General features: G+C 43.7%; 1 protein-coding gene across 1 annotated transcript; it reads right to left on the bottom strand.

Moving 5' to 3' along the window:
• Positions 1-3,775: 3,775 nt before the first annotated feature.
• On the bottom strand, positions 3,776-14,087 carry LOC117466479 (sterile alpha motif domain-containing protein 9-like). The gene is made up of 4 exons (XM_034109738.2): positions 13,890-14,087; positions 11,050-11,111; positions 10,880-10,944; positions 3,776-9,421 (listed from the first exon to the last, which is right to left on the bottom strand). Exons 2-4 carry the CDS (start codon positions 11,066-11,068, stop codon positions 4,904-4,906), a joined length of 4,602 nt encoding a protein of 1,533 aa, XP_033965629.1. The 5' UTR covers positions 11,069-11,111; positions 13,890-14,087; the 3' UTR covers positions 3,776-4,903.
• Between the last annotated feature and the right edge of the window lie 9,965 nt (positions 14,088-24,052).

Raw genomic sequence — 24,052 nt, 5'->3', positions numbered from 1 at the left:
CCCAAAGCAGCAGCTCTGCGACCGATGAGACTGTCAAACCGCCGACATCATTGAACCGAAACAGGCTGGTTCCGTCTGCGTGGAGGTTTGTTGTCGAGACATTGAGACGGGTAAAGCAGCACAGCTAATTGTAGAAAAAAAGGGAGACCGCTAGATCGGTTGGGCAATGCAGGTACAAAAACAGAGAGTGGTTCATTCTTTGCAAAACCACTAACGAGCCTTCTTTGAAATATGCAGATTTGCTGCTGTCAAACGGCTTGTAACTTTCTCCAAATGTGGAGATGACAGCTTTGTAAATTCCGGAGTTAATAACTGGAAAAAGTGTTATTAACTTTTTTTATTATATTGTATACTTTTTGTGTACCTTGAACAGTCACTGAAATATTTTAGATTTCACATTATATTATGTTTTAAGTTGATCACATGCAACTTAATGCAACATCTTAATCTGAAAAGTCACTAAAGCTTAATAAATAATAAATGAATTAGTAAATGTAATTAATTATTAAAAGTATAAAGTAGCATTAGATGGAATTTCTCAAGTAAAGTACAAATACTTCAAAAATGGACTCAAATGCAGTACTTTAGTATTTATGTACTTTGTTACTTTCCACCACTGTTTACACCTAGCCTGTGTTTGGAAACCACAGCTCCCTTTCACTACAATATATAGGAAGGACACACTTATCACCAGAATGACCTTTGACCCCTAAAAGAAGACCCTTTGAAGATAGCTTTCAGCCATGTGTTGCAGAGCCACATATACCTCACATGTGGACTGAATCCATCCTGACTGACATTGCATACTAAAGACCAAATTAGCTTGTTGTTGGCATTTTGTGAACCGACCAAACTTAGTGTGACTAAAGCTATTCAAAGTGAACAGATGCGTGAAGTTCTTTTAGAGTCTATAAGCTTTCTCCTCAAATGCAGACATCCAATCCCTTACAGATGTGTGTCACTTGTTGAGCCATCTGCTGCTCTGACACAGCGTGACACAGACTCTGCCGGTCTCCTGAGGCGGGGAACCTGAGCTCAGAAAGGCCAGAAAGCAGCATACATATTCAGTAAGGGGCTCCACACCTCGCTCATCATCCTGAACCACACACTGACACGGCAATCTGCACCCCCCACCCCCCCAGGAGCTGGTGGATGTAAGTATGTGTTCAATAGAGACGTCTGAGTGAGAAGCTGCCCTGTTGTCCATTCAAACCTCAGACAAGTCACACTGTCCGTCATCCCAGGGAGGCGGGACTTCCTCTGTTTTGTCGACCCTGTTACTCCTTCACCCTCAAGTTCAATTACAAACATCTGTCAATAGTTATTGTGCATCCCGAATGAGGAGTTTCTCAAGTGTATTGGCACCCTGTGAACTGCTTTTGAATATGTGCCTTATATTTACATACGGTGTACATTCATTTATTTCATTTCAGTATTGTCCAGTGGCATAACATTCTAAGATGTATGTTTTCATTGTATTGGTGTCGGATAACTATTCTATATGTGGTGTTGAACTAAAGGCAGCCACAAACTGGAATTATAGCACAGGTTTAATCATTTCTGAGGATGTTGCGCCCTCCTGTGTGCGTTACTGGTAAAGAACATCCCAAAAGTACTTCACCTCCAATACATAATTCATCATTATACAGTTTGTATATATTTGGTTGGTAAAGCTAAGTATTTTGACACAAACTAATATATGAATATGCACAATAAGAGGTATTGAAAAGTACGTGTTGGCCCTAACTCAATCCTTAGGAAAGGTTTTAGCCATCTTTACTTCTAGTGGTCTGCATGCAAGTATATCTGTCTCCATATACACACATACACATCTATATTCAGCTGCATACTCTCATGTGTACAATCTACGTGCCTGTGCGTTCTTCTGCTTCAATTTCTCAATCTGATTTAATACAATAAAACCAACATTTAATAGATTAGGATCTACTATTCCCATCAAGAAGAGGAAAGGAGAAATGTTAGTTGGGTCTTAGAAAGTCTGCTCGCTTCCAGGTTATCTCCATCCATTTATTCTATAATAACTTCACAGAATTTGGAACCATCCCATTTGTCTTTAAATAAAACATGTTTTTTGAATTTTTAACACATTTCTTTTACCAAGCCTTATCAATCTTTTAAAAGAGGTGGTTCTGGATTTGGCTTATTTTACTGATCGATTGATTTTTCACTTGCTCTAGAAAAGGCCTGCCCAGGTAAAGCGTCAGAGAGCAGGAGTATTTGAGGCTTGATACATTATGGTTTTGCTCAGTTATAACAAAATATTTTCAAATAATTGGCCTCCCTAAATCCACATTATCTTAAACACGTCAAACAGGTATCCATGTATTATTATTGTGTGGGGTGTAAAATATGTTTCATTTTTATATTATATTATAAATAAATTCTGAGTGACTGAGATGAAGACATTCTATAAACTGCTATTTCTTTCAAAGTCTCCTCTGAAAGTTTAGTTTTAAATCAAAGGCTGATTTCATGGATTGTGTACATTCCAAATAATGTCGTATTTGGAGTTATGTAAAAAAGTAATTTTACTCTAGACAAGTTATGTTTATATTACGTTAATAACTAAGGCCCAGAAATAGGGCTGTCAAACGATTACAATTTTTAATCAGATTAATCACAGCTTAAAATTAATTAATCATGATTAATCACCATTCGAACTATGTCCAAAATATGCCATTTATTTATGTATATTGTTGTGGGAATGGAAAGATAAATGAAAGAAGGCGGATATATCCATTTAACATACAGTATCTATGTTTATTATAACATTTTTCTGCATGTCAAAATGAAAGACAACCCACACACCTATCAATCATCAAACCGTGGGGTCTTAATTCATTACGTGTTGATTTCTATCAACGGGGGAGTACTTCAGGAAAGTCGACAGAGGGGGGGCGGCGGCGGCTAGTGGAGTACTTCGTGACCACAGAGTGTGAACGTTGTGATCAGCTGTTTTAGCGCAGTTCTCCAGTGAAGGAGGGAGTCTCCCTCCGCAGCCGGTTGGCGTAGTTTTGGCACAGTTCCGTTGTACAGACCGACGTTACAGCAGCCCTGTCTGTGCACACGGAGACCGACTCTGTCGTCCGGTGATCTAACCGCCTTCTGGAAAAGCTTCACAAGTACGTCGGTACGCAAATGCGCTTTGTGACACAAGTGAGGGTACGCATTTCAGATTACGCACATAACCTGCGTACCAGTTATGTGCACCCCTGTACCAGAGCCATATTATTACTATTATATGGCTCTGCCCTGTACTACAGCAAAAGTATTCTCCGTCGGGACTTCCTGCAACAACACCACGCCGTTAACAAAGATGTTCTATTGAGAAGACATCACTACGTGACAAAGTTTTCAAAACCGTGGCTACTGAAATCAATCTTACTGTCTGTGCAATTACTCCGCGCGAGTTGGCAGACTTTATTTTGCTTACTTTAACATCATTTTTCATGGTGGGGCTAAGCCATTTCTTGGTATGGGTGTAGCCTACCCCAGCCATACCCTGGCGCTGCCACTGGTGGCACGTATGGGGCGGGCCATTCTGCACATGCGTTAAATGCGTTAAATATTTTAACGCAATTAATTCAAAAAATTAATTACCGCCGTTAACGCGATAATTTTGACAGCACTACCCAGAACATATAGTACAAGGCAATACATTGATTTTGTGATACAAAGTTTTAGTGATGTTTCTTTCGTTTGGCTAGATAGCCAATAAAAACATTGCATTTGAATGTAAATAACTTCTTACATGTTAGGGTTTCATTACATCTTTATTAGAGTTATTGCAAAAATGGAATGCTCATTGTTTTTCATTGAATGGTATAGAAAATGTGATTGAACCAAACTCTCATCAAAAGTAAAGGAACTCAAAAGCTAAAAAGTATTATGGATGATATATATGATGAATAATTCATAATGAATATATAAAAACAAATAAAATCAAGGCAAGTTTATTTATATAGCACTTTTCAACACAAGGCAATTCAAAGTGCTTTACAAAAAACGAAAGAAAATGGCATTTAAAATCAGTCATTAAAAAGAAAAGCTAATAAAATAAACATTAAAAGAAAAAATACATGGATAAAAGTTACAGTGCAGTCTAAGATGTGAATAGTTCAATTAAAAGCAGCGACAAAAAGAAAAGTCTTCTTGCTGGATTTAAAAGTAGTCAGAGTTGCAGCGGACCTGCAGGTTTCTGGGAGTTTGTTCCAGATATTTGGAGCATAATAACTGAACGCTGCTTCTCCATGTTTAGTTCTGACTCTGGGGACAGAAAGCTGACCAGTCCCTGAAGACCTGAGAGATCAACATTTCAATATCAGTTATATAAAGTTACAGACATTGTTCAAAGACTATGAAAAGCAAAATTGTTTCAATTTAAAAGAAATGATGGAACATGATGAATCCCAGATACATGATGCAAAACATTTGAAATTCTTAAGAGTTATTTCACAACTTAATGTGTTCTTAAATATATAAAAGCACATCATTTCATTTCATGGAGCAATATTATCAAACTGCCACACAACATTTGTATTTAGTTGATCCTGAACATGCAAAAAAGTAATAGTTGAATTCCTTTTCAGGTCATATCATTTGATTTTCACCATTGTTAAAAATAATTGACTGTGAGCGTGAGTACACATTCAAACAAGACATTTTCAATAGGTTGGATTTTAAAGTTATACTTGACAATTACTTTTCTTTACAAAACAACAGACTGAAAAAGGTAATGTACAGAGCCTGGGATGAACACAGAACAGAGCTGTGCATTGGTTGATTTTGCATCACTGATTACTTTTAAGCCAGTGTGTATGAACAGAGGGATGCAATGTTTAGCTGAAAGCTACAGCATGTTGGAACAGGCAGCTTTCAAAGTTTAGTTAATGTCCAGTGCAACAGGGCCTCTCATTGAGAAACCAGTGAAGAAGGACACTGTTGACCCCTCGGCATGAGCACAAAGCTGACTTCGAGACATTGGGGTGACTTCAATCTTCAGGTTTGGGATACAAGTATCTGCCAGTATCAAGTTGTTCTTCACCTTGCCAGTGACTCTGCAAAGGCGCGTCTCCACCTCCTTCTCTTTCCATATTTTGCCATTTTCCCACTTCAAAGCAAACTCTTCCTGCCCAGCCTTGATGCACTTTGTGATTTCCCCTAGGTGTACAAGTCGTCCATAGCCCTGTTTCCTCCCCAGGAAGAAATGGACAATGGCCGTCTTTCCATTGTACACTTCCTTCATCTCCGTGTGATAGGAGGTCCTCATCTGTGAGATGCACATCCCCAGACCTCGAGGTTGAACATTCTGCTGACTGCGCTGCTGTGGCCACAACAACACAACGGCAATGAAGTAAAGGGACAAAGTCTCACTTATTGGGATTTGCTCACGCATGACTTGGTAAAGGAGATCTATTAGCTTCTGGTATGGCAGGATGTATTTTGATTCCAGTTTGATACATCCCAACACAACATTGACGTAGATGAAGTTGATTCTTTCCCTCACAGTCGGCCTATGGGGATGTTCACAAAGCAACGCATACTGTCTGGCGATCTTTTCCAATGTTTCAGATGAGACCTTGTTTGAGAGACACATCAGAATCCCAGAGTAGCTGTCAGCTTTTTGCATCTCCAGGTATTGTCTTGCCTTGTGGAGTTTCAGCATGTTTTGCATGCCCTGATTCTTGAGAAGAGCTGCAGAATCTGTCTTGCAGAAGAGATTTGCATACACTCTGAAACATCTGAAAAGCTCATTTTGGACTATTTGGTCACGATTGTCTTTCATTCCAGATCTGGAGCCCAAGTTCACATAAAAACTGTCAAGGAAGTCGAAGTTCACCTTCATCCTACATCTGAGGCTGTAAAGCAAATCCTCAAACGGCCTGAGAATCGTGTAGTAGTGTGTGTGTTTTTGGTGCCGTTTATCGTTTCTCTCTACATCCTGAAGTTTCACAACTCCAGAGAGAACCCCGCTCATAATGTCATGGCGGACATTGTCGTAAGAAAACACCGGGGTCTTTGCCAGCACTTCAATGACAATTACACCAACCTGAATTTCTCCCAGGCACCCTGCTGTGTTGAAAGGGCAGTTGTCTTTAAAGTTTTTCAATCGAAGCAATGACTCCTTCTTTGCAATGTTCTGTGTATCCTTGAACGCATCTATTGCTGACTGGGCCATTTTGAGAAGCTCGTCCAATTTGTTAGCACTGATAGGTTCCTCCTTGTAGTTTGCAATGGCATTTTTCAGCTCATGCTTGATAACTTGTGCGGATGTGTCAGCAAAATAGGAGCTGTCGTTGGAGAGTTCCCTTGCTCTACGTGCCCAATCTGCTGCCTCTAAGAAGTCCTTCTTCTTTAGGTAACAGTACCTGGCCAGTAACTGAGAAACAACTGCATCTTTTGGAAATCGTTTGGATGCATTTTGTAGAACCATCTCTTCGAGTCCTGGGGTTTCACTTGCAATGTGTTGAATTAGTGGAGAGAACTGAGATTCCTCCACTGAATGATACCTCTTCACCAAAATGTGGTGAACATCTTGCAGGAGTTGGTCTTTGCCTTGTGTGCTCTCATAAAGCTTTTCTGTGGTCAGCAGGAGGTCAGTAATATCAGCTTTGCTCACCTTGTGTGTTGTTGTGAGTTCCTGCAAACAGTGATCAGCGATACTTGGATGGATCATTTTCACGGCTTTAAATACTACCTTACCCGCAACTGAGCAGGTGTCAATTAAAGTGGAAAATGTCCCAAACCCTTCTTCAACTTTGATGGTCCCACAGACTGGTTTTGGTTGAAGACCAAGGAACTCCTCACACAAGGAGACAGACAGTGAGGATCTGTTGCAGTATACCTTCAACAGAACTAGAACAGCCAGGAGTTGTGCATGTTTCTGATTTATGTTGAAGCTCTTTAGGGTATTGCGGGCCACTCCTTGAACATACTCTGGCTTGAAGTTCTTCTTCAAGATCATGAACCCATAGAACGTGTCTGCATTCTTGTGTGTCTTCTCTATTTCTTTAAGTTTGTTCTCAAACAGTTCCTGCTCCTTCTCGGAGAGATTGTTGCCAATGAATACTGTCTCTTCAGTTTGTTCAGTCTGTTCAGACGACTCTGACCTCATACAGTTCAGAAGAATTACCTGTGAAGACTTTGACTGAATCCTTTTCTTGGCACACTCTTTCTCGATGAGCTTCTGCAAGTCAAATACTTTTTCCTTATCATCAAAGTCATCTATCATCAGCAAAACAGGGATGCGTGGTGATTTCTCCTCATGTTTGTACATTAAAAGATTGACCACTTGATCAGCAACTTCAGCAAAGTCAGCATTGCTGTCTCTGAGGACTGCACAACGGAATTTGTCCCGGAGAGCCCATAAAGTGTGCATGGCCAAAGTTGTGCCACCACATCCAGGCACATGCACAAGGTTGAACACCACGCAGGCATTTCTCAGGGAGCACAAGTCTGGTATGACTGTGTCCATGATGAAGTCAAACTTGTCTCGTTTGATAAATGGTGTGGATGCAGGCTGCTCTGAGAAATAGAAATTCCACCATGAGACTTTTCCTCCCTTGTAGAAGTTCTCCTCGGTGACAATTTGTTCCTCGTTTCCTCCGTCACATTGGTTCACACACAGGACCTCTAAGGAACTCATGCTACGCTCCACTTTCTTTTCAAAGGAGACTTTGCTTCCCCCCCCACAGGGTAGGAAACGACTGGACCTACGGTTTTTGGACAAAAGACTTAGGATAGTGCCATTGACTTCAGCAAAGCTGAGATCATATATGCATCTTCCAGAGATATTGATCCCGCACCGAGCATCAATTAGGTCATTCCAGGAGGTAAATGCTTTTTCATTGTCGCATATACAAAGGATTTGCTCTGTGCCTCTGAGCTCCTGCCAGAATGTACTGAAAGTCTCAACAAGAGGGTCCATCCTCTCACTCACTGTTGACAAAAGTAAAAAGATAACAAGGAATCTCTTGTTTGGAAGCACATCTTTCCGACACAAGAAAGAAATCACATCTCGAATTGAGGCTCCCTTTTCCATCAACCACTCATCTATATCTGAAGGTGTCTCATCCTCAATACCTCCATTGCAGAACACCCAGCTGGTGTTTCGAGTTAATTTCAACTTGTTTGCAATGTCCTCGACTCCTTCTGTGATTTTATACTTTGCTGGTAAATGGACACTTACTGTACTCTGCTGTTCGAAGTGACACTGTAAACCATCTTTAGCTGATTCTGGATCAAAGTCCAAAACAGCTGTTGGGTTGATCTCTACGAGGAATCCTAAAGATTCTAACTGAATTGAATGTGATTTGTTAGTTACTATCACGTAACGCTCAAAGTGTGACTTATCTAAAGAGTGGGTTCCACCAGTTATCATCTGACTGAGTCTGGAGCCTTGGGTACTGCTTTTAATCACATTGAGGTGCTTCTCTTCAGCTTGTTTCCGGAGTTGTGACCGCTGTGCCATTCCGTCAACGAACTGGTTGTACTCTTCCATCAGTTTGGGGGATGTGGTTTGTGCGAGAAGATTCCTGCTACTACCTCCATCTCGGACAAATAGTTGCTTGGATGGTTTTGTTTCATTTTCGTCTGTTTCTTTACCTTTTCCTTTTTTTTTGGCTTTTTTAATGTTGAATGTGTGGAAGATGCTTTCTTCACACACCATACAGTCAGGAACTATGTCCACTTCTATGACACATTTGTCAGAAGATGTCATATTCTTGAAGAGAACCTCAACAAATCGAGGAGGTTTGATGCAATTTTGAGCAGATTGTTTGTTTTTATACTCAAAGCAACCATCAATGGCAGATTTTAGTTCCTTTAAATAGGCCTCTTTGTCCTTAACGACCACTCCCAACACTTGTCCATGGCTGAAATCTGGCTCGTCACCTATTCCAAAGTGTATGGTGCCATTTGTGCGGCTATTCATGCAGGCAGCTGCAAAGCGGATAACCTCAGCAGTGAACTTGCTCATTTTAGTTTCATCAGTTGTATTGGTGAAACCTTTATACTCATGGCAGGGTTCAATTAAGTCTAAGGCACCTGATTCTGGAATATCGAGAATGTTGCTCTCGATATATCTATGTGTATCATGCTGCCTACAAAATGGATAAGGCTTGCATGGTTTTCCACACTGATTTGTAGCATTTGTTGGCTCCTCTTTCTTACATTTCACTAACTCATCTCTGGCATGAATGAAAAGTTTTGCAGGTCCAAAAGTCACACCCATTTCTTTTAAGTCTTCTCTATCTAAAAGCAAAAGACTTGGTCCATTAATGTCCTGCTCAAACAAGATTTCTGCAACTCCGTCATCAACATCATCTAACGTGAGAGTCCATGCTTTCACTTGATGTTTACTCCAGTCCTTGATGTCCGGTGGCAGATCCTCCTCCTGACTCTGAAATAAAAAAGTCCTGTTATTTTTACAACTCAAATGAATGAACACTTATTTGTTGACCATATTAAGGTGTTGAAACATAAGGTGTAGTAATACATAACAACTTGAAGTTGTTTAATAGGTTAGAGTTTAGATCAAGGGTAGCCAACACGGTGCCCGCGGGCACTTAGTCGCCCGCAGGGGCAACGTGAGTCGCGGGGCATGTTCTAAAAATAGCTCGCCAAGCAAATCCAAAATGTATAAAATACACAAAACAAAAAAGGAAATGTAATTAAAAGAATCGACCCTATGCATAAACAAAACCTAAATCATAGCGAACTCTATCTACTTACTACAACTCTATATCTAACACCCCTCCTCCCCCCACCCCAAATGAATATCGACCAATCACGTTCTTGCTTGATTTGCGGGAACAGCGTTGCAGTCGGGAAGTAAAGCAATGTGGTACCTCCCCGCTGGTTTCCCTTCTGGCAGAATCTACACTACACATCAGCCCCATTGAACAGCCTATCGTGCCAGCCTATACAGCACATGAGGGGCAGAGCTTTACTCTGTGTGTGTTGCAACTTGCATATATATTTATTCCACTTGACGCACACACACGCATGGCGTAATTTCCACCTGGCACAGGGGAGACATGTCCCCCGCTCTTTTCGAAATCACCTTTGTGTCCCCCCACTTTACAAATATGTTTATTTTTATTTTTTTAATGCAAGCCGTCATCGCCACGGAGGAGCACACAGCCTCTGTGAGCGAGCCACAGAGAGGGAGAGAGAGAGAGCTAGGAAGGGAGGGATGGAGAGCTAGGGAGAGCACACCTTTATCTATTTAATATAGATAAAGTAAGAAATCATTCCAGTGTATAGGACAGTAAAAAAAAACGTTTAAAAGTGGAGTGATTAGTAAAATATGCATAAATAAAAAGAAAGAATGCTAACTAGGTAACATAAGATCAGAATAAACAAGTTTAAATGATTTGTTATTGGTTGTGATCATATTCTAAAGATGTTTGGATTCTTGAAAAGTATACAGCTCCCTTTCATCTGAGTGTTGAGAGCTGTATCCATAAATTCATGTTGCTCTCAAAGTGCTCCAGATTGATGCTTTTAACTTCAACATTTTAAACAAATCTTCCATGCATGCCCCCGGACCCCCCTAGAGGAGGTGAGGACCCCCCCCAAATAAAGCAGGTTACATTAATTAAATTGAATACATGTTCTTTTAGGAAACACTGAAAACGGGTCCCACAGACCCAAACAGCACACAAAGGTTAAAGGTCAGCATATAATAATGTTAAATGTGTAAAAGTAGCCCCCGACTTGTTTTATTTTTTTAAAGTAGCCCTCACCCTAAAAAAGGTTGGTGACCCCTGGTTTGGATTGATAACTTTATCGCATGCATGTAAATGTATTGCAAATTACATTCCTTTAAAATACTGATTGTTTAACTGTCACTTACCTTGATTTCACCTCGACCTGCCATGGCAGTGTTGGTTTCTTCTTCACAAAAGTAGTTCACTAAACCTACAAAAATAATCAAATAATTTAAAAGGAGCAAATCACATTAGAGGACTATAAATTGCATAGGAAGGCTCGTTTAACATAAAATCACATACATGTTCTCTTTACCTTTATTTTTCCTGATCATCCATGATAGCTGGCTCACTTTTCACACATCTTGACCATTGATGCTGCAACAGAAAGTAGTAATATAATCATATTGATGTCTTAACCTCTTGAGTCCGATTGCCCCCGCGGGACGCAGCATCTTGTAAGAAACAGAGTGTCAGGGCTTGTTAACATTTAACAACCTATTAATGATGCATACCCACTTAACGGGAGGAAACAGACGATATTAACAATTTGTACCTAAACGAAACACAATTCAAACACCAAGCGTCTAAATTAGCACTTAACGAAAACGAGCTAACGCCACATTAGCACATAACTGGCGACGGCGATTTTTCTACTTCATGCTATCTGCACAAACGTCATGTCATATGAAAGCCTCCCCTCCCCTGACCTGCCATCATGGACCCCTGCCCTCAGACTCTCTAACCAGATCCGTGCATTACTCACTCCACGCTCTTGTGTTTTTGTGAAATGTCTAAATCCCCATGCATCATTTGGTAACTTGTATGAACTTGACAGCACAGGTATCCCAGCAGTCATTTTGGCATTCAGGCAAGCATTAGTGTTTGATGAATTTGCTTTTCTTAACAGGTTATTTAAAGTTTTTTCTCATATGTATTTTATAAATTGAGTTCAGAGACACATACACTGTTGTAACATGGAGGTAAGACATTTATTTAAAACGGGGACAGTGTACAAAAAACGGAATGCATCAGCTTGCACAACACTGATGTATCCCTGGGTATGCATTGCATATATAAAATTACATTTTTCACGTGACATAATAAAAGACCTTAGGGAGTAACAGTTTTAATCTGACTTTAACGGTCTACTATGTGTAGGGATAGAATTCCTCAGTTTATTTTGCTGTAACCCGAAAGAGCAGTTTGAGCAAATTTAGTTTGTCGTTGTTGATAATCTGTTTTACTGTATATCATCCGGAATAAATTATTAAGCCAGGGGGAAATTAACCATGCAGTGTAATAGTAAAAGTAAAATAAACGAACATTGATCATGAGCAAAAATATTTCAAAGCTAATTTAGTTGTACAGTCAACAGTTAGATTTGTCTCCAATGAGATCTATCATACGTGTTATAAGAGGCTGTATGTTGTACAGGCCTGTGACCAGGAGGTGGTACAATAACACAGATTTCACATGAACATCATAGCTGCAGCTGTATTTAACTCATTGCGAATACATTTGAATTATTTTGAAATTCAAATGATTATAATAGCGTTAAAACAAGGCCTTCTTCCTGTTGCCCTACTCACTCCAGCCAGAACCATCAATATAACGCTTAAACCTGTGGCCGTTCCTCTGCGGCTGCCCTAGGAAAGAAAAAGGAAGAGAAGAAGCCTGCTGCAGAAAGGAAATGGACGACTGTGATGCTGTTTTGGCTTCTGAGCCTAAAACCAAGGACCCCGTTGCACAGTTGGCAAAGAGTGTATGTGTTATGGATGAGTTCAAGAGAGGCCTACTGACTCACAGTCTGCAGCGATGGAAGACGTATTCAGATGCTTTACTTTAGTAAAAGTACCAATACATTATTGTCAAAATACTTACAAGTAAAAGTTCATACATTCATAATCTCCAATATGTAATGTCCACAAAATGTACTTCAAGGTTAAAAAGTAAAAGTAATCATTGTGCAGAAAAATTGCCTTCATGTGTGTACTGTATATAATTATATATTGACATTTCTAGATAGTATTATTGCATCAAGTAGCATTTTACTGCTGTAGACAAACAAAGTTCTGATAGACTTTTTGTAAAATATTTAAATAGCTTGTCTCTTTTGTGACTTAAAGAGTTAGTCCACTAGTTTCATTTTGAGAGATGTGTTTTGTTAAAGTAGCTAAAGCTGTTAATAAATGTATGATTTATCTTTATAGATGTAGTGGAGTAGAAGTATAAAGTAGCATACCATGGAACTACTCAAGTAAAGAATAATTACACAAACATTTTTACTTTAGTGTAGTAGGCTACTTGTACTTAGTTACTTCCCAGGTCTGGATGATGCATCACCCACCTGAAAACGCCACTGTAATAACCAATCAAATAAAAAGATAAAACCCAACCCTAAACTTTATGGACCATATTTGTTCATTATTAAAAATATGTGAAAGGACTGCCTGGTGTTATTTTTTCTTCTGCATTTAAGGAAGAGGTTACAGAAAAGAAAGACACAGGAAGCCCATGAAGTATAATAATTAATTTAGTATATTGAAGTGCTGATGAATTAAATAGTGACAGTACTGTTTCCACTACCCTGACAACACACTGCAAGTTAATCCCTTCCTGTCTGTCTCAGGGTTTCTGCTGCGTCATGAGAGGCTCCTTTGGATTTCTGAAAAAGCTCTAATTTCCCCACTGTGCTCTCTGGTGCCAACAGTGGTTGAATAAAACCCGGAAGAAGATGCAGATGTAACTCTTTCTGCGCAATACACGATGTATTTAGCGAAGAGAAGTCTCACATTAGATTATAGTTTAATAATGGGTTTTAATTGACTGATATTTGGGTGTGAGTGCACTGCGATGTCAAAGTACGAAACAGGAAGCTCCTCCAAAGATTCGAAATCCGACAAAAATGTAATGTGAGCAGAATACATGATCCGTAAAATCGAGACGAATACAATTCTAGATGAAACTGAGGAATGAAAGACGGATTTTCAATGATTTAGATCGTGACTGCTTTCTAACTGCGCACATACATGGACACAGCAACACACTCTCATACACTCTCACACACACACACACACACACACACACACACACACACACACACACACACACACACACACACACACACACACACACACACACACACACACTCACCATCCCGGAGACATGTTCCTCCGCAGTCTCGGTCCGATCACTGTCCAACATGCACAGCTCTTAGAACTGACTCTAGTCATGAGCAGGCTTCATCCAACACACATTCATCCCCCTCCTGCTGTTTGCAGAGGAGAGAGCAGGCGATCTTAAAGTGAGCGGTCTGTTCTGAGGAAACGAAAGCTACTACTGTGTGTGTGTGTGTGTGTGTGTGTGTGTGTGTGTGTGTGTGTGTGTGTGTGTGTGTGTGTGTGTGCAGGGGCGCCGTAAGGGGGTGAAAAGTTAGGACGATTCTAAGGGCCCGTGACTGACAGGGGCCCCAAACATTTTTAGAACAATAACAACAAATGTTTAAGTAACCTTTCATCAATCATCAATAATTAACATTAATATAACGTCATATTGATGATGTACTCACTAAACTTACGATTCATTTAACTTTTTTTCTTCCAAAAGTTAATTATCCAAAGCCTCTGTACACCGCCCTCTATTTACATGTAATGGTTTGGTTCTGCCTCCAAACGCTGTGCGACACCGGAACTTTCTAGCAGAGTGAGAGCATGTGAGGAGGGATGCTAGTACTTACGTGTGTACAATGTCTCAACGACTAACAAAGTCAGGCTTTCAAGAAAGAAAAGAAAGGAGAGAAAGACAAGAGAGGGTGACTAAAGGGCGACAGTATGTCACCCAGTTTTTCAAAAGAAGAGGTGGGTGTGGTCCATGAGTGGTGGAAATTAGTCTGTTAGCTAAGCGTAGTCCATTGTAAATAATAATTGTAAAGTTTTGCTGACATTAAGTACTGTTAATATCTTCACAGAAAATGCTGAGGTTTTTCATTGCACTCCTCTTTTAGCTGACATTTAATAAATGCAGGTACATTTTTAGCAGCTATTCATACTAAATCAGTTGTCCCTCCCCCTGGTGTCAGGACCAACAGATCCATAGGCTCCGCAGCCCTGTCCGCAGCCCTGTCCCCCCATAAGGCTTTGCAGTCTTGCCATGCTGTCCATTGAAAGCCAGTTGGCTAGAAAGCTGGACTTCAAGGACTTGATCAGTGACTTTGCCTGTAAGAAAGCTAGGCGCTGGGCTCTTGGTGAGTAAGGCTGAGCCAGGGCTCGTAATAACTGTTAAAGGACAAGGCTATGGTAACGATATTGGATCACTACACACAAGATGCATGATGAGAAAAAGACTGAGAACAGGTAATAGGCTCTGATTTAGCACCACTATCAGGCCTTTTCATTTCCATTTCCGTTTTGTTGTCCGTTTACACTTTAATACCTGCTTATTTTGTAGTTGGTATGTATATGTAATTAAAAAATCTGCTGCTTATGTTGTTTTTTTTGTTATAGCATTTTATAAAACATAATATTGGTGTTAATGTTCACTTTATTTTAATTTAAGAGGTCATGTATATTTAAGTTATATTTATTTAGATTTTTGAATGTTCCATTCAAAAATGTTATTAAAAAAGGCATTTACACCATAAAAGATGACTATTGAGATCTATTGTCAGGAATGCTAGTGTTATATCAAATAGTGAATTATACTGCAGCAGAATGTTGCACGTCTGCACAGTGTTATATGTTCACCGCTCAGTGTCAGTAAATATTGTGCAGTTAGTATTGGACTACAAGATAGATGCAAGCCTGTACAGGTTATTTAAAGCATGAATGAGTCAGTTGGGTTCTGGAGGTGTGGTTAGAGCATTGTGCTTGGTTGGCGTGGCCTGTGCCTGGTGGTGGGGCCCAATGTGATATATTTTCATGGGGCCCAAAATCCCTGGCGGCGCCCCTGTGTGTTGTGTTCTGAACTTCTGACAAACGAATCCTTTATGTTCCTCTTTTTTTCCCTCCATTTTTTACGGTGGCCCTGAAGTGCAAGACACCACAGCATTTCACTTTGGACGGAAAGGGTATTCCTTTAGGGAGAATACTTCTTGTTTGTGATTGGACAGAGCCAGCCAGAGAAGCACTGCTGTGATTGGTTGTTTTTTGCTGCCAGTCAAGAAATGACGCTTCGTGATTGGTCAAGCCCAACAGCCCAATATGTCCCAACACATCAGCCGTTAGCACACACTCAGAGCTCACAGCTCCTCATATCTGTTCAGAAACTGGACACAAGTTAAATATGTACAAACCACAGACTGTCTATCTATGTCATGGCGAATACAGTCGCTGCTTTATTTGTGTCTGTATGACGTTGTTGTGAGTGTGGACGGAGCAGCTACAGGTTAGTTTAGCCTGATGGGTCCGATTCCATTCAGAAAACACGCATTTTAAAAGCTTTTCGCCTGCCGTCTTATCTGCAGACTTGTCAAAGCATTAATTCATGGTTTTTACTAACCGTTATCAGTATGTAGTTACTTCGGCATCACTTTGAAACGTGTATTACAATTAAATCACGGTCAAATATGTTCATTTTGTTGTAGTTGGTATCTCCCATAGAATTTACATGGAGATACGCCCCACCCCCTCTCAGCACCTCTTGTTTGAATGACAGGAGCAAACACAGCTGACAGCCGCGGTGAAATTAGAGCGATGCGGATATTGGGTGGTCTACCATAGTATTTACATGGAGATAAGCCCCTTAAAAACCATGAATTAATAAAGCATTAATTCTGTGTTTACTCCTGTCATTCAAACAAGACGCTGGAGAGGGGGCGGGGCTTATCTCCATGTAAATCCTATCGGAATCGGATCGATCAGGCTAAACTAACCTGGAGCTGCTCCGTCCACACTCACAACAACGTCATACAGACATAAATAAAGCAGCGACTGTATTCACCATGACATAGACAGTCTGTGTTTTGTATATGTTTAACTTTTGTCCAGTTTCTGAACAGATATGAGGAGCTGTGAGCTCTGAGTGTGTGCTAACAGCTAACGGCTGATGTGTTGGGCCAATCACGCAGCGTCATTTCTTGACTGGCAGCAAAAACAACCAATCACAGCAGTGCTTCTCTGGCTGCTCTGTCCAATCACAAACAACAAGTGTTCTCCCTATGGAATACCCTTTCCTTCCAATGTGTAATGCTGTGGTGTTTTCTGAAATGCTGTTGCTTTTTGTGAAAAGCTGTTGCGTTTTGTGAAATGCTGTAGTGTTTTCTGTCATGCTGTAGCGTTTTGTGAAATGCTGTTGTGTTTTCTGAAATGCTGTGGTGTCTTGCACTTCAGGGCCACCGTAATTTTTCAAGAAAATTGAAAGTACATCAAATATTATATACACACAGAACCTTGACATCAAGGGTACACAGGGACGTCCCTGGCCAACTTGGGGCCCCAAGCGACATTGTGAGATGAGACCCCCCACCCCCCACCGACAGGAGTGAAAACAAATGTTTGGAAACAAAGTAGCCTACTTTGCAAATATAATTCCTGTTTATTATTATTATCAACACAGTTACTTTTTTATACAGTGAGGTAAATGGTAAATGTGCATGTATGTCGTTCAGTATGTGTTTACAGGTGAATACGTCGGCATTTGTGGGGCGGTGGTGGCGAAGTCGATAGGGACTTGGCTTGGCAACTGGAAGGTCACCAGTTAAAGTCCTGGCAAGACCAAGTGCTACCGAGGTGTCCCTGAGCAAGGCACCGTTCCCTACACTGCTCCCCGGGCGCCGTTCAAAATGGCAGCCCACTGCTCCTAACTAGGATGGGTCAAATGCAGAGAAACAATTTCCCCACGAGGGATTAATAAAAGTCCATCCATCTTTTTATTTCCTGGATGCAAAGTCATCGACAAGGTCATCGTATGACAGCTGCTGTGCCAACTGTCACTGTCACTGTCTGTTGATGCTTATGATAGCCAGGCCACTTAAGCGTTCTTATGCCATTGGCGACCGGAGGTATGTCTTCACAAGCTTCAGTTTGGAAAAGCTTTTCTCAGCAGACGCAACTGTAACAGGAAGAGTAACTGCAATGCGGAGGGCAATCCAGAGATTTGGGTACAGTTCCTGTAACTCACTTTTGTGGAGAAATGACATCTTCAGAGCAGTTTTTAATATAATTAATGCAAATAAAATACTTCTACTAATAATAATAGTCATAATCAATTCAATAATATAAGACAAAACATGTTTATTACATGCTCAAAAACTGATATTTCTTAAATCTTTATTCTAGTTCCCTCTGTCAGCAATGTATCAACAACTACACACACATTTCTATCAGTATTTCTCTGTGTTGTGGTTGACATGATGACTGTTAGGAGTTAAGGGGAGAGGCTGAGCATCACCATGAAATGTGCAAATTGACATAAAAATGAATAAAAGGGGAACAAATGCTCCATGTTTTTTAGGCTGTAAACTTGAACTGTTATGTAAGCCATCAGACAGAGTTTATCAATCTTCATCCTGTACATTAGCAGATAAAAGGGATAAAATACTTGAGTGGGGGGGCGGAGAACTGCACACAAGCCGAGCTCATAAGCCGAGGCCCCCTGCGCGAGGCCCCCTGCGCAATGTGAGGCCCCATGCAGCCTGCATCAATCAATCAATCAATGTTTATTTATATAGCCCAATATCACAAATGTTACATTTGTCTCAGTGGTCTTCACAGTGTGTACAGAATGGTCTCAACTCCAGTTTGTCATGGATTACGTCCACAAAGCCCTGAAATGTTTGCCGAAATGAGATCTGCACCTTTCAAAGTAGGGTGAATGCCGTCTCTCTTAATCAGACCAGGTTTTCCCCAGAAGGCTGTCCAATTATTTACGAAGCCCACATTGTTTGCTGGGCACCACCAAGACAACCAGCGCTGAAATGATGACATGCGGCTATACATGTCATCATTGATCAGATTGGGGAGGGGACCAGAGAAGATTACGGTGTCCGACATTGTTTTAGCATAACTACACACCGACTCCACATTAAGTTTTGTGCATTCTGATTGGCGTAAACGAACATCATTACCACCGACGTGAATAACAATCCTACTGTATTTACGTTTATCTTTAGCCAGCAGTTTAAGATGCGCCTCAACGTCGCCCGCTCTGGCCCCCGGAATGCATGTGACTGTGGAGGCTTCGGTCTCTAAATTCACGTGTCTCATAATAGAGCTACCAATAACCAGAGTTGGCTTCTCAGCGGGTGTCTCGCTGAGTGGGGAATATCTGTTAGATACGTGAACGGGTTGGTGGGGACCTGCGGGTTTCGCGTTATGCCCCTTCTGAACAGTCACCCAGCCTCCCTGCTGCTCGGGAGTTGCCGGGGGACGGCTAAGAGGAGCTACATTTTGCCGGTCCGCACATGCTAACATGGGCTTTACTTTGTAAACATGGGTTCTTTTATTTGGGGTTAAGTACATTGTGTAGTGCCAGGAAAAGGGAGTGGTGTATTAAGAACAGAGTTCCAATCTTTATTAGCCATTAATAACAGAGAGGTTATCACATCAACTGCTCTGCTTGAAGAGCTAGCAGGAATGGAAGCTAACGCTACAGGTGTTCCCACTAAAGGGTCCGTGTGGCAACACAATACGAGAGGTGAATTATGTCCAATAACGTGTCACCACACAAGCCCCCCCAGAATTCACGTGTAAACAAAATCCGTATGGCGGGGAGGAACAATCCGCCTGCCCCCACGAGACCTGCGCACCGGAGTCGGTACAGCGACCTCCACCCGTGCGGCCCCTGACAGAGGAGGGACCGGAACAACAGGTCCACACTACCTGACAGGAATCAAAGCCGGGGATCTGCCCGTCTCGGCGGCCGAGGCAGAACCACCGGCCGGTCCACGTCCAAGTGAGCAGCCTTCACCCGGTCAACCGAGACGTGCTCAGCCTTACCGCCCATGTCGATCACCAGGTGTTTTTCACCGTGTTCCAAAACCGGGAAAGGTCCATCGTAAGGGGGCTGCAGGGGGCCTCTGTGTGCGTCATGACAAATGAAGACGTGCCCAGCCGAGCGTAGCTCCGCGGGAACTTGAGACCCTGGCGCACCGTGTTGAGTAGTCGGGACTGGAGCAAAAGCCTCCGCCGCGTCACGCAGAAAAACTCGCTGGGCCGTGGCAGACCAGGGAGCTGATGCATTTGGGAGGAAATCCCCCGGAACTCTCAGCGGCTGACCGTAGACCATCTCCGCTGTAGAACACTGCAGATCTTCCTTAGGTGCGGTCCTCAGGCCCAGCATCACCCAGAGCAGCTTGTCAACCCAGTTACCGTCCGTAAGGCCGGCCTTGAGGGCCTCCGGCCTTGAGCGATGAAAGCGCTCGCAGAGGCCGTTAGCCTGAGCAATGAAAGCGCTCGCAGAGCGGTAGTCCTGTGCAGCTTAACCCCCAAACCGCCTGCCACAGCGTTCCAGAGCTCGGACGTGAACTGAGAGCCCCTGTCTGAGGAAATGTCTGATGGGGTGCCAAAACGACACACCCACGTTGCAATGAAGGCCCGGGCAACGTCTGCAGCTGATGTCGAAACAAGCGGAACCGCCTCCGGCCAACGGGTCGTTCTGTCCACCATGGTGAGGAGGTAGGAAAACCCCTGAGAGGAAAGTAACGGACCAACCAGGTCAATGTTGACGTGATCAAACCTCCTCTCAGGCACCAGGAAACGCTCCACCGGGGCCTTCGTGTGGCGGTGCACCTTAACGCGTTGACAAGCCACGCACTCCCTGGCCCAAGTCCTCACGTCCCTTTTCAGTCCTTGCCAAACGAACTTCGCCGCTACCAAACGTACCGAAGGTTTAACGCCGGGGTGTGACAGGCCGTGCACAGCCTCAAACACAGGACGCCTCCAGCTGGCAGGGACGACAGGCCGCGCCAGGCCTGTAGAGACGTCACACAGGAGAGTAATGCCCGCGTCGCCGGACACCACGTCCTCCAAGCACAGCCCCGCGCTCTCCACCTTCAGAGCCTGGACGCCGGGATCTGGGATCTGTGACCTGGTCCGCCGCCGTGCGAGTATAGTCCAGGCCCAACTGGATGGCACCGATGATGACCCTGGAGAGGCAATCAGCAACCAGGTTCGACTTGCCAGCCACGTGCTTAATGTCCGTAGTGAACATATGTAGGACAGCTGCCGCTGCTGACGTGCCAACCAAGGCTCCGCCACTTTTGACATGGCGAAGGTGAGCGGCTTGTGGTCGACAAACGGCGTAAATTCACGGCCTTCCAGCATGAAACGGAAGTGCCGCACGGCCAAATAAAGTCAGAGGAGCTCCCGGTCAAAGGCGCTGTATTTGCGTTCTCTAGGCGTCAGCTGGCGGCTGAAAAAGGCGAGCGGCTGCCAAGCGCCCTCCACCCACTGCTCGTGCACTGCGCCGACCGCGTAGTCCGACGCGTCCGTGGTGATGGAGATGGGAGCCGCAGATGATGGGTGTGCCAGCAAAGCCGCCTGAGCCAACGCGGTCTTGACCTCAGCAAAAGCGCCGTCCGCCTCTGCTGTCCAGTCGATCTCCTGGACGGGGGTCTTGACTTTCAATGCTTCATACAGCGGCCGCATGATGTGTGCAGCCCAGGCGATGAAACGGTGGTAGAAAGTCACCATCCCCAGAAACTCACGGAGCGACCGGGCTGTGGGCGGGCGAGGAAAAGCCGCAACAGCCTCCACCTTCGCTGGCAGAGGTGTCGCACCGCCCTTGGTGAGGCGGTGCCCCAGGAAATCGATGTCCAACACCCCGAACTGGCACTTTGCAGGATTGATGATTAATCCGTGTTCGTTGAGCCGTGTGAAAAGGGCTCGGAGGTGGGACAGGTGCTCCTGCACTGAAGCGTTGGCGACGAGTATGTCGTCGAGGTAGACAAACACAAACGGCAGGTCCCGCAGCACCGAATCCATCAGGCGCTGGAACGTCTGAGCGGCATTCTTGAGTCCAAAAGGCATCCGCAGGAACTCAAAAAGTCCAAAAGGCGTTACCACTGCTGTCTTGGGAATGTCCAGGGGGTGCATGGCACCTGGTGGTATCCACGCACCAGGTCCACCTTGGAAAATACCCCCGTACCGGCCAGATGCCCTGAAAAGTCCTGAATGTGCGGCACCGGATAGCGGTCAGGCGTAGTGGCATCATTGAGTCGTTCGCTGAACGACGTGCAGGGGGGGAAGCCCAAGGACTGTGGACCGGACAATGCCCAGGCGCTCCATGGTTGCGAACTCCACCCTCGCTACAGCCAGCTTAGAAGGGTTCAACCGCCGGGCCCTGGCGTAGACAGGAGGCCCCCCGGTAGTGACGTGGTGTTCCACGCCATGCTTAGTGGTAAGCGCAGAGAAGGTGGGCAGCGACAGGTCTGGAAACTCGGCCAACAGTCTGAGAAACGTGTCTGCCCCTGACATCGACCCTGACAGCCCGTCGTACGCTGCGCTGCCAAGTGTGCACACGAGGGAAGAAAACGTTAAGGCATCAACCAAACGCCTATTCCTAACGTCCACTAAGAGTCCATGAGCACACAAAAAATCCGCTCCGAGGAGGGGAAAATAAATGTCCGCTGTCACGAAATCCCAGCTGAAACACTGTCCTCCAATGCACAGACACATAGGCCTCACGCCGTACGTGCGAATGGGACTGCCGTTAGCCGTCGTCAATCGCGGTCCGTGCCCCCCACAGGCTACGTCTTCAGTCAACGCTGGAACTGCGCTCCGTTGAGCACCCGTGTCACACAGAAACAGGCTCCCCGAAACGCTGTCGCTGACGAAGAGGAGCCTGCACGTGCCGCCGACGCTCAGAGCCACTACTGAGCGCCGGCCCCTCCGTTTCCCGGGGGTTTGTAGCTGCACGGAGCGATGCATCTCTTCGCCCTTGTCCCGAAACGTGCGTGGTAAACGCACTCTCCGGCGTCTCCATGCCGGCTAGCCACAGCCGTGTCCGGCCTCCGCCACGCTTTCTTGACTGCAGGTGGGCCGCTGAGCGTCGCGGCTAACGTCACTGCACCGGGCTGTTGTGTAGCCAGGAAAAAACGATCTGCTTCCTCAGCCAAAGCACGGGGCTCCGTGACAGGCGTGTTGGCCAGCGCCGTCTGGACCCGGGAGGCAAGTGACGCATGTAAATCTCCGTGAATAAAATCCGGGGATCTTCCCCCCCTAGCAGATTTAGCATTTTCTCCATTAGCTGGGATGGCTTGCTGTCTCCTAGGCCTTGAATGTCAAGTATCTGGCGGGCCCTCTCCTTAGCAGATAAGCTAAATGTCTTAAGGAGAAGGGCCTTAATCGCCTCATATTTGCCATGATGTGGGGGGGCTGCGATGAATCCCACCAACCTGGACGACGCAGAGCTGCCCAGCGCTGCTACCACATAGTAGTATTTCAGGTCCACGTCACGGACCTGTCGGCAGGCGAAGTGCGCCTCCACATGTGCGAACCACGCCTCCGCAGCGTGCTCCCAGAATTCCGGCAGCTTTACGAACACATCGCGTTCAGCCATGCTCGTTAATTTCCCGGAAACTTTCTTGGAAACGTCGGGGTCACCAATGTAGTGCCAGGAAAAGGGAGTCGGAGGCGGTGTATTAAGAACAGAGTTCCAATCTTTATTAGCCATTAATAACAGAGAGGTTATCACATCAACTGCTCTGCTTGACGAGCTAGCAGGAATGGAAGCTAACGCGACAGGTGTTCCCACTAAAGGATCCATGTGGCAACACAATACGAGAGGTGAATTATGTCCAATAACGTGTCACCACAATTGTCAGAATAAGTGAGAAATGGATTTAACTTATGTTAGACAGCTATCATACTGAATAAATATTTACTGTGAATGTATGCAAACATGTATGGCATATGGCTGTCCAACAGAAGTTAAATCCATTTCTCACTTATTCTGACAATGTACTTAACCCCATATAAAAGAACCCAATAAAAGAGTTGTTAAATAATAGTGAAGTCACGTTGTAATAACAATAACTCATCCCTCTCAAGACAAATTCACTTTTACCAAATGTTACATTATATCTCATCAAGAATGTAGGCTGTATATAATATGCAACAGAAAGAGCAAATGGACTACATGACAGCATTTCATATCTGGGACAAGCAGGAAAAGAGAGCAGGGACATTCAAACATCAAACATTTTTGTTCATTTGTATTTCCTTTTTGTTGGCATTACTCTACTTTATCATGAAATTCATGAATTTATACGAGTTTGAGCCGAAAATGTACACCTTCACCTTTAATTACAAGACACCTGAAGCATGAATCAGTAACTTAACAATACAAATGAAACAGAGACATTCAAGAAAACCATTCAA

This window comes from Pseudochaenichthys georgianus, chromosome 21, assembly GCF_902827115.2.
Source record: "Pseudochaenichthys georgianus chromosome 21, fPseGeo1.2, whole genome shotgun sequence".
NCBI lineage: Eukaryota > Metazoa > Chordata > Actinopteri > Perciformes > Channichthyidae > Pseudochaenichthys > Pseudochaenichthys georgianus.
Note: the sequence above shows the minus strand (reverse complement) of the source record. Positions and strands in the feature narration are given on the sequence as shown.

Bases quoted from the DNA above. Each gene is read 5' to 3' on its own strand.
- LOC117466479 (XM_034109738.2), bottom strand. The intron at 9,422-10,879 runs GTAAGTGACAGT...TTTTTATTTCAG, and splicing joins CAGGTCGAGGTGAAATCAAG to AGTCAGGAGGAGGATCTGCC.